General features: G+C 29.7%; 1 protein-coding gene across 1 annotated transcript in view; it reads right to left on the bottom strand.

Moving 5' to 3' along the window:
• LOC108685908 overlaps positions 1 to 12,701 on the bottom strand; it is a 16,472-nt gene that overhangs the window by 581 nt on the left and 3,190 nt on the right. The window contains 3 exon segments of the mRNA XM_018190926.1: positions 2,563 to 2,662; positions 2,909 to 3,463; positions 11,289 to 12,074. Of these exon segments, the coding sequence (XP_018046415.1) occupies positions 2,563 to 2,662; positions 2,909 to 3,463; positions 11,289 to 12,074 (1,441 nt within the window).

Genomic DNA, 12,701 nt, shown 5'->3' with positions numbered 1-12,701 from the left:
TATTAATAATAATATCTTATTCTTAGTAATGTTTTTTATATTTATATTCATATTTTTATATTTATATAAAATAGTAATTATGGAATTTTCTCGCACATAACACATTGATATAATAACATTACCTCTTTATTCTGATATGCTGTTTCACGACAACTGCCAGTTTCTCGTTGGCATATTTATCAGAGAAGTACTTAGCCTGCGTGAGATCCTTCATTCTAGTGATGAGAATTTTTAATTGACCACAGGCATGCAACACCAGAAGAATTGCCAAACTATAGGCTCCGCTGGTTGCCAAGTCGTGCACAAATCCGAAGAGAAACTGGAGTGAAAAGATAATCTCATAAGCTGGCATCTTCTGTGGATCGACGAATACATAATAACCATCGAATCCCATCGGTCTGATTGTCACGTTTTTCGTCGGCGTGACGATGACTCCGCGAAATAATGGCACGATTGTGCGAAACGAAAATCCGCTACCATATACGATGGTTATGCAGATGATCGCAAGGCTGCGTCCGATTTTCGAATTGTTTATCATGATTTTGCGATCTCCTATCAGACTCGCTTTGCTCCAATCTTTTTCGATGTGCTCGATGCAATCTTTGAGTCGATTACTTCGATAAATCAACAATATATGTTTTAGCACCGCCATCGAGCAGCTGCATATTGGACTAATCATTTTTATGCGGCGATGCGCATTTGATTCCTTGAAGAACATCATAAGTACATCCGGCACAATAATGAAGTAGAGTAGGGCCTGAGATAGAATCCTGATCATCTTTGTCTGAATAATTCTGAGAGTAGAATGAGACGAATTGTCAGGCAACGGCCATGCGCTGATCAGGTTTAGGATACTACGCGTAACACTCACAGTGCGTCTGACATCATCATGATGAAGGATATTGACGTTCATAACTTGAGAATTTACTTGATCTTGACGTTGTCGACGGAAAACTGATCGGATGTACTGTCATGAAGTGAAAAATGCAGATGGCGATGCGCTTGCGTCTTCGATGAGAGCGGAAGAAGTGAGGGACTGACAGGTGCAGCGATTGTTACCACAACTTTTTTTCCTCTTGTAAATCACGGAAAAATTGCAAAAGTTATTGTTGGGGATGTTCGAGGAAGCATTTACTTGAAGGGAAGTCTAGCGACTTTAGAAGGCATACGAGAAAATATCGAGAAAAAAATAATGAGAGCATATAAAGGAAAATTACAGATATTCTATTGATCTTTTAACAGTTCAGTCATCATTTCGTGTTTAGTAAAATATTTTGTCATGGAATATAAAAACAAAAAATGTAAGGGTTCGGGCAACAATTATAAATGATTATAAGAGGTATAATGTAAAAAGTCATTAATGCAAATTTCTCTTCTTTAGTAAATTATATACGTCAAATAGTTTATTAATAGGTTATAAAAATCAAATAGAAATTGAAAGAATTGTCTGATATATTGTTTATCTCACTATTGCATTACTTGTTCTTCTTTTTTAGATTAACAATAAGATAATTAAGTAAAAATCTAGTAATAATTTTTTACATTTATTTAGATGACTTCTAACTCAAGCAGGAAGTAAAAATGATCAAATCTGTACATAGTGATATAATATTGTATGAGCGAAGTATATTTAAATCAAGATTTATATTTCGCAAAATATCTTATTTTTTCAAGTAAATGTTTGAAGAGAAAATTTGCATTTTTTAATGGTACACTTTTATCTTTATATTATTATTTCTACTTAATTAATGTTTCTACTAAATGACGTTAATATGTCTCTACGTTCACATAAAAATACAATCAAACATTTTTATATTGTTATTATTCCATCATTTTTCGAATAAAATTAAGATATGTCACAGCCGTTTTAACAACCTGTAATATAATACACATTTTCATTCATTATTTTTTACAAGTAAATCCGTTACTTACATCACCGAAAGTTCTGATGGACAGATCGAAGAACTTTCCGGCTTTTAGTTTTGCTGGAACAATCGACGTAGCTATAACTAATATCAGTGCTCGTGCTTTCGCATTCGGAAGACGGTACCAAGCCAATGTACATACTGTTAATGCTAATTTCTCTCCCTAATTTTAGTAAAACAAATTACATGGTATAAAATGAAAAATATAGAAATGAAAAATATCCGACGGTATAAAAAGAAAAGAAAAATATCCGATTTATTTTCAGCCTTACTATTTAAATGCGTTATATGGATTTATATAATACGATACCTCTATGGAAAGTTGTTCACCGATAAAACAAAAGATATAAATATTGAATCCAATTGATGTGAGCAAAATGAGATAGGAGCACATAGATATAACATTTTGATCTTCCCATTCCTGCAAGATCAATAATTATATTTATTTATCTCGCATACACACACAGGCACACACACACACACACACACACACACGCGCGCGCGCGCGCACACACACACACACACACATACAAACGCGCGCGCGCACGCACGGAATAACATGTTTCAATTGTAATAAAATAGCGTCTATGTTTAAAATTGTGCGAACTGTTATCACTGCATAATTAATTAGGCGCACCGTGATGACATCGTGTCCTAGAAGACATACAATTATCGTACATCCCATCACTTCTAACAAGCTCGTATATTGCAAAGTGCTTTGTACCAATCGTAAGAAACTACAAAGGGACGCGTACAAATTTTTATTAGAAAAATCTTTTAACCTGCTATATTAAAAAAAAGAACTTAGAAACAAAACAAAAAGGACACAACATTAATGTGATGTATTAACTTTATGTGAAATTCAATTATTTTGTTCTATTTAACGGATGTGTTTTATTTAATATATGATCATCTTGATACAAATAAAAAGAATGTAAAGTAGATATAAATATAAAAATGTAATTGAGATAAATAAGACTTACTTTCGCATCTTTATCTGATGTTCCACGGTGAAGGCCAGCTTTTTATCCAAATTCTTTTCTTCTGTTTCGTTTATCAGGCTATTTATTAACGTCATCAGTATCTCAAGCTGTCCACATGTATGCATAATGAAAAGAGCGGCGAGGCTGCAAATCACCACCGTGATGGTATACTTGATGAATCCGGAGAAGAACTGTATAAAGAACATAATTTCGTACGCTGGACTGATTTGCCCGTTAAATAGAACAAAATAACTTGGGCATGGCAAATGCCTGATTGTGATGTTCTGATTGATGATAGTTTTTCCCTTGCTTAACGGCACGATTGTACGAAAATATAAGCCGGATATATACATGAATATGCCGCACAGAATGAGCAAACGTCTTGCAGTCATTGCTTTATGAATCATGGAAGTACGAGCACTGGTACTTGTGACATTTCGCCAATCGTCCTTCATTCGCGCTAGACAATTTCTTACTTGATTCTTACTAAGCACTAAACTGCTGTACTTGAGGACGGCCAGTATCGTGAACATTACAGATGAAATAAGTTTCAATCTGATGCGAGTTCGTTTTTCTACAAATACTATGTACAAGATTGTCGGGATTAGTTCACAACCGAGAAGAAAGTAGCAGCCTAATATCAGCGAGATCTTTTTTAAATGTTCAAGAAACGAAGATTTTGTCTCTGGCCAGATACCTAATAGACGGCAAATAACGCGATTTAGTTGTATAGTATATTTTATGTCGTTCACATAATTTTCATTTGGATACATTTCTAATGTGATTATATTGTTTTTTTTTATAAGAGCTATTTTGTGACGTTATGACTTTGTGTCATACAAAACAAGGTATAACGCGCGGAAACGACTAGAAGGGTCTTCTTTCATCAATGATCACAGCGAGCAACCTTCTAGTCAGAGGATAACTTGGTACGCGCTTGCGTTCTGAACTGCGTTGCTCACAAATAGATAATGACATACGCTCGGAATTCTCGAATAAGCACGAGATGAATAAAGTTTAGAAGTCACTAAGGGTCGAATCGCTTCCTATAAATTGTACTTTTTATCATCAACTTTCCCTAGCTAAAATAATCAGAAAAGTTATTATGTATGTATAACTCCGTTTCTTTCTCTTTCGTAAACTTGATTTTGTCTCGTATTTGCAGAAATATATGCAGGATAATAATCAGATAGTAAAATATATACAATGAAAAAAAAAAATCTTAATTTCAAAAAAATATTTCTTTGCTCGTATTAAAAAAATTATTTTTTTGGATCACTGAAAATTTCTTTAAAAATAAGATATTGTACAATAAGATACTATACAATATCCTATTTTCAAAGAAATTGTTGTTGATCCAAAGGGATAATTTTTAATTTATTACATTAATTTATATTTGATATGTCACTATTTCTCAAAATACACATATACATATACATAGCATTAAAATTAAAATCGAAATATTTAATTAAAATACGTACTAGATTACATACTTTAGTGCATATTAAAACATGCAACTATTTTTGTAATTTAAGATGTTTATTCTTTAAGCATATTCGTAATGTGCTTATAAGAATGTTAATGCGTATTTGAAATGTATTTATATTGTATATATTACAGAATTACTTCAGAAAGCATTTATTGACAAAAGTGTTCTGAATACGGACCTTAATGTTTTAATTATTGTTTTAATTTATGAATTACGAATGATAATCAAAGACAATTAAATCGCGAAGCAAACTTACAATCAGATCTTGCATGTATTTGCGTTAAGAATTTAAACAATATGTGGAAAGCAGGGACTATAACAATAGAATTTATGTGGAAAGTTACTTGTTGAGAGGGACAAGCATTTTCTAAGAAAAGTATCCTTACTCATTTATCAGATTTTGTATTAACTAGGAAAAGTTATGTTTATCTTCGTCTTTGCAACTTGCGATAGCAACGTAATGCTGATAAGCAGGAAATAATTTTAGTTTTCGTATATATATATATATATATTTTGAATACTCCGATTTTTATGATTGACAACTAATATCAATTACTATCAACTACTGTCAATTCTTTAATCTTATGGAAAAAGTAACAGGTATGTAATTTTCTTAATACAAATAAAAATACTTATTAATACGTGTTAATGAATGCCTTACATAATATTTGTTAATTTTTTAATGAAATATAACATGAAATTTGCTTCGCGATTTAATTGTCTTTGATTATCATTCGTAATTCATAAATTAAAACAATAATTAAAACATTAAGGTCCGTATTTAGAACACTTTTATCAATAAATGCTTTTATTTCTGAAGTAATTCTGTAATATATACAATATAAATACATTTCAAATACGCGTTAACATAAATACATACATTGAAATAACATTTTGTATTATGTTGCAATATGATTTTATATTCATTGATTTTGTATGTACAATTTTGTAAAATGATTTTGTATATACAATTGATTGATTCATACTATATGATGGATATATCGAGCACAGTTAACGTAATTATAATTTTAAAATTTAATAATTCAATCGATTACATTTCGAATCATATTAAAATATGTCCCAGCTGTTTTCATGATCTAAAAACATTTTCAGTTGCTTTCTCCTCTAATTTATTTTCAATTAATCATATTTAATATTACAAATAACAAGAATATATTAAATAAAATTGACGTATAAATAACATGATATTTATTTTATGAAAAATGATTTTACCTTAATTATCTATTCCTATTAATGAGTAACACATTGATACCGTTTAATTTATATAAGGCGAAAAGACAAATGGCTTATATGTTTTATGAAGTTTGCATTATGAATATAAATATATTTAGTTTTGTAGGAATAATAAAATTAATTCAAAGACATTTTACTTACATTACCAAATGTCTTGAGCGAGAGATCAATAAATATTCCAGCGGAGATCTTTGACGGTGCGTTAGACATACGAATCAGTAATATGATGCTACGCGCTTTTTTGTCCGGAAGACGAAACCACTCAAGCTCGCAAGACGCAATGGCTACCTTTTCTGCCTATCGTCGGATTATTACGTAAAAAAATTTGTTTTTATCAAATTTTTATTTGCTATTTCATAAATATTACAACACTGCAATATATTTCTTTTACGATATATTTATAAAGATTTTATTTATATGTATAACTTATTTTACACGTAATAACTGTCATAAGATTTATGTAAAATTGCATACAATTTTAATTGCAAATAATTTGAAAATAAATTATTTTAATTATAAATTATTTTAATTATAAAATGTTATTTTCATTATTACTATTTATGTCCTAAAACCTGTCCTAAAATCTGTCCTGAGTATATGAATTTCCGTGAAACTCACCTGACTAGTAAGCTGTTCACCGGTGTAACAAAATAGAAATGTGTGAATTGTCACATTTGTAATGCTTATGCAATAAGTGCATACAGTTGCTATATTCCTATTTTCCCAGTCCTACAAATATAAATGCTTCATTAATATTATTGTTAAATTATACTGATCAACTGTAAAATCTGATTGAAATGATTATTTGTTTTTCATAAAATACATATTTTATAAGAATTTAAGTTTAAATTTAAATAAGAAAATTCTAAACTGAATAAGTATCAAATTTTCGTTTTTTCCCATTTTTCATTTTACAATATGCTAAAATATTTGATTTATTATTTGATTAATATTTGATTTCCGTTATTAAAGTTGACTTACGAACCACTAACATAAAATATACTAAAATACAGAGTGACGCCGTGTTCACTGCAATTTCCAATATATATACTTCTTGCAAGGTATGTTGTACCAATCGTAAAAAACTGAAATGCAATTATCGATAATAACAATTAATTAGATTTAATAGAAAAAATAAATATCAATCAAATGTGAAAGAATAGAAAGCTAATAATATTTACCGCAACATTGTTAATAAATATTATTATAATAAGCACACGTTAATAAAACGTATAAATCTATGCTATACTATGAGCGTAAACAATATGTTAGTAAACAATATGTTAGTTGTGGGCTTACTTTCGGACTCTCATTTGATGATTCACTATTTCAGCTAGCTTCGTATTCACTTCATGTTCCTTTTGCCATTGTTTCTGTACCAGTGTTGTCATCAAACTGATCAAGATTTTCAATTGGCCGCAAGCATGTTCCACAAAAATTGCCGTGAGACCGCATGCACTTGTCACAATCGAAACTGGAATGAATCCTATTACAAACTGGATAATAAAGATCGTCTCGTAAACAGGAGTGACTTGCACATTGAGAGAAAAGAAGTAACCCGGACAGGAGAAGTGTCTTATCGTGATATTCTGATCGGTGATAATCTTTCCCTGGAACAACGGTAGGATTGTTCGGAAGGTAATGACAGCACTGTACATAAAAATTCCACAAATCGTAATCAGGCGCTTCCCTATTCTCGCGGATTTTAGCATAATGTTTCGTGCGTCCACATTGAGAACGTTCTCCCAATCTTCCTCAACGTGCATCAAACACCGCTTGAGTTGATTATAGCGAAATATGAAGATGCCATATTGACCAACGGACATAAAATCATAGAGGAGAAAAGGTATCATTTGCAGTCGAATGCGCGACGTTGCCTCTATAAACCAGTAAAGGATACTGGGCACAAAGTCGCAAAAGAGAAGAGTATAAGATATACAAATTAGCAAAAGATTGTAAGCCTTCTGGTATACAGATCTTTCTTTTTTGATGGAGGGCCAAGCACCGAGCGCGAGCAACAAGTTGCGAATTGGTTGCATGACATACAAAATATCATTTTGATAATGTTCATTTTGCGGCATTTCTTTGGATTTCGACGAATATTCTACGGTTATATTTTCGAGCTTTATCCGACCACGTAACATGCACTTAATATAATGTCTGCGCTCTAACTGAACGCCACCGAAGGACGACGCTGATCGCGAAGTCAACTCGTCGCTCGCGCATATGCTTGCGCATTTTAAAGATTTAAATGTCGCATGAGAAGAAAGAATAAAAACAAAAAAGTTTGTAAATGAAGTCGTTTGCTCGAGATTACTTGCCATAAAATATATTTAACCGTTAACCTTTTACTATAGCAACTAAGAAAGTTATCAGGTATTATTCTTCTTCCCGTTTCATAGACTTAGTATTATTTTAGTCACAATCATCATTTAGTCTCATATATCATATTTGGCAAAAATGATTTCTATATTACTCATGTCTACATTCTACATTCTATAGGATAATAAAATCGTAAAATATATGTGACATATTTACATCACATTAATCTACGTTAACAATAATTGATAATAATTATTATCAACCATTGTCATAATTGTAGATTATAATATAGAATAGACTTATAATACAGAATACTGAAAACATTTAAAATACATATATTAAATAGCAACAAATTAAATAAAATAGGGTTATGAAATAGATATAGCATAATAAGCGGCAGAAAAGGATTTTAATAATTGATAATAATTAACAGAGATACTACAGCAATAAAGTTTACGAGAAAAGTAAATAAAATTCTCAATATAAATAAATGTATGTAATAAACACAATAGTAAATATATAAAATTATATGAATTGTTCATTGAAATATAATCAAATATATATATTTAAATAATATTTTATATTACATTTAGATTGTAATATATTTTTCATTTTATTCATCCAATAGATTTATACGATATGATGGAACGAACAATTAATTATAATTTCAACTAATAGAATTTAATGATTCAATCGATTACACTTCGGAGCATATTAAAATATGTTCCGGCTGTTTTCATGACCTAAAACATTTACAATTATGTTTTCCTGCAATTTATTTTCAATTAATCATATTTACCGTAATCGCAAATATCAAACATATATTTAATAAGTTGACTTGTACAAACAACATATTTATTTTATCAAAAAAAATTCCATCTAAACTATCTAACTACTATTTATGGATTTAAAATGTTAATGTTTATATCGTTTAATGCTATTATAATTAATATAAAATGACAAATAATAATATATTTTTTATTAAGTATATTTTATATAAAATTTTAATATATTTAGTCTTTTTTTGGAAATAATATAATTAATTTAAAGTTAATTTTTACTTACATTACCAAATGTTTTGAGTGAGAGATCGATGAACTGTCCAGCAGAGATCTTTGTCGGCATGTTAGACATAATAATCAGCAATACAACACTACGCGCTTTTCTGTCCGGAAGACGATACCACTCGAGCATGCAAGATGTAATAGCTACCTTTTCCGCCTATCGTTGAATTTATCATCACGTAGCAATGGCCATAAAATGTGTTTGTATCATAATTTCATTTGCTATTTCAAAGATATTGTAACACGTTCCCTGTATTTCTTTTTCACGATATAATCATGAAGATATTTATAAAACTTATTTTAGCATGCAATAGTAACTCTTTCAGGATTTGAATTTGCAGTTTTAATTGCAATAATATAAAAATAAATTATTATGGAACATATTATTGCTATTTTCATTATTATTACTTATGTTTTAAAAAATGGACACATTAATATTTCTGAGACTCACTTGGCCGGTAAGCTGTTCACCAGTATAACAAAATAGAAACATGTGAATTATCACATTTATAATACTTATCAAATAAGAACATAAAGTTCCTATATTCCTAGTTTGCCAGTCCTATAAATATAAATGTTTTATATGATAATCATATTATTATTGAATTTGATATATTGAATATTACTGATTAACTATAAAATCTGAAATATATTTTGTCAATAAAATACATATTATTATGAGAATTTGAAATCTAGTAAAAAAATTGTGAATATGTAATTATCAAATTTTTATTTTTTCAATTTTTCATTTTAATATGCAAAATTATTAATTTGTTCCGTTATTAAAATTAATTGACAAACTTACGAACCATTAACATAAAATACACTAACAAACAGATTGTTGTTGTATTTATTACAATTTCCAGCATATATATTTCCTGTAAGGTATGTTGTACTAATCGTAAAAAACTGAAATATAATTATCGATGATAACTATCAACGCTTCTTAAACTAATAGAAAAATAAATAAATATCAATAAAATGTGAGAGAATAGAAAGAAAAAAATTTTTACCAAGTATAATATTGTCAATAAATATAAAATATAAGATAAAATATTATTATTAACATATAATAAGCATATGTTTATTAATATAAGATAAGTCGGAGGAAGATGCCATAATCAACTTTGAATCGATATTTTTTTAATTCTCGATATATAAAGGGAAATGAAATCAATAAAAAGTTTGATTAGTCTTATTTATTGCTGTTTAATTACAGAAATGTAAATATCTTGTAAGAATTTTTCACAATAAAAAAATAAAAACCTTCCTAAGTAGCATCTTACTCAACCTATTGGATAAGATATTACAAGATCTTATAAGATTCCCTAACGTTTTCATTAAATAATATATAAATATTAAAAATTCTATTAATAATTATTCTCAACAATAAAGAATAATTTCTAATAATAGAAAATAATTTTTCTTGAAAACGATCTCGAAGTAAATGAGAAATAAAATATATATACTATTATATGTTAGTTTTTTAATAGCAATAATAAAAAATTATTTCTTAAAACAGTCTGTAAATAGTAAATAAAAGATAAAAATATGCAACATTTTAACTAAAATAATAGAAAATAATATTATTTTTTACAAATTGTAAGCACAGTCTTCATCCCCTTAGATCTTCTTTGAGTCATCTGTTGCATTTTTTGTAACAATCAGTCTTTATTTACTCATATTTAGACCTTTTTTAGCATCATAAAATTTACCAATTGCATAATAATCGTCATTTTCTGTGTCAGTCGAAATGTAATAAATATTTGCTTCTTGAAAAATTTGAAGATAAAGTTATTCTTCGTTAGTTTTTGTTTTTAAAACAACTTGCCCCCATCTTACCCAATATGACTAGAAAATATAGTATCAGACTATATCAATCACGTGCTATTGATAAGATAATCACTTAATATATAATAAAATTTACTTTTGATGCTAAATAATGTAATTCTGCGTATTTGTGAAATAAAGTCTACAAAAGATTAATATAAATTTTAAATATTGTAAAATATGATTAGAACAGAACTTTATCAACTTATCTTGATAAATTCATAATTTTTAAAAATAAATATGAACAGCGAGTTCTAGTCGTATCATCCCTTACAAATGAATAAACTGAGAATACTATTAATACCATCTATGCATAAACATGGAAATTATTATTAAATAGCATCTTGCCTGGCATGGCATGTTCCCCCGACTTACCGTAAATGCTAAACTATGAACAATGTTAGCAAAGTTGCTGCCTTACTTGCGCACTCTTGTTTGATGTTCGACTATCTCAGCTAGCTTCATATCCATTTCACATTCTTCTTGCCATTCTTTCTGTACAAGTCCTGTCATCAAACTGATTAAAATTTTTAATTGACCGCAAGCATGTACTACAAAAATTGCTGTAAGGCCACATGCACATGTCACGATCGAAACTGTAATAAATCCTGTTAGAAATTGGATTATAAAGACCGTTTCATAAACGGGGCTGACTTGTACGTCAAAGGAAAAGTAATAACCCGGACAGGCAAAGCGTCTTATTGTGACATTTTGATCAATGACGATCTTTCCCTGGAACAACGGTAAAATTCCTCGGAAGGTAATGACGCCGCTGTACATGAAAAATGCGCAGATCGTAACTAGACGTTTCCCAGTCCTCGCAGATTTCAACATAATGTTTCGTGCGTCCACGCTGAGAATATTCTCCCAATCCTCCTCGACGTGCTTCAAGCATCGCTTGAGTTGATCATAGCGAGATATGAAGATGCCGTATTGAGTAACGGACATAAAATCGTAAAGAAGAAGAGGGATCATTTGCAGTCGAACGCGCGTTGTTGCCTTCATCAACCAATAAAGGATACCGGGTATAAGGTCGCAAAAGAGGAGAGTGTAGGACATAAAGATTAGCAAGAGATTGTGAACCTTCGAGTGTACGGATTCTCCTTTATTGATGGAGGGCCAAGCGCCAAGTGCGAGCAGAATGTTACGAGTTGGTTGCGTAATGTACAAAATATCGCTTTGATGATGCTTATTTTGCGACATTTCTCTATGAACTCTAATGGATCTTCGGTACTGTTGAGTTTTATCGTCCACGTAACGTGCACTTAATGCGAAACCAAAGTACGAACTGGATTGCTACCGGTTGTTGAAGAACAAGACTGATCGCGAACTCGTCGCTTGCGCATATGCTTGCGCATTTTAAAGATTTAATGTCGCATGAGAAGAAAGAAAAACAGAAAGGCTTGTAAATGGAATCATTCACATCAAGGGGCGAGATTGCCTTCCATGAAATGTATATTTATCCATCAACCTTCTCTTACTAGTAATCAAGAAAGTTATTACGTGTAACTTTGTTTTTTCCTGTTTCGTAAGCTCGGTACTATCTCTATCATAATATCATATTTGTCATAAAAATTATGTTCACGTTACGTATATTTTACAATAGAAATAAGATGTTTAAGTATATACGAGATATATTTACATCACGTTAATCTATATTTGATACATATATATCAGTGTTTCTAGAAATATTAATGCATGCATTGAAAAAAAATTTGCTGAATTTTAATAAATATTTGTTTCAATATTAACGAAATATTACCTTAGTAAATAAATATTTTAAAATATTTAAAATAGTAAATAAATATTTTACAGTAAATAAATAATATTCAAA

Source organism: Atta colombica, unplaced genomic scaffold, assembly GCF_001594045.1.
Source record: "Atta colombica isolate Treedump-2 unplaced genomic scaffold, Acol1.0 scaffold162, whole genome shotgun sequence".
Lineage (NCBI taxonomy): Eukaryota > Metazoa > Arthropoda > Insecta > Hymenoptera > Formicidae > Atta > Atta colombica.
The sequence above is the reverse complement of the archived record's forward strand: the minus strand, read 5'-3'. Positions and strand labels throughout refer to the sequence as shown.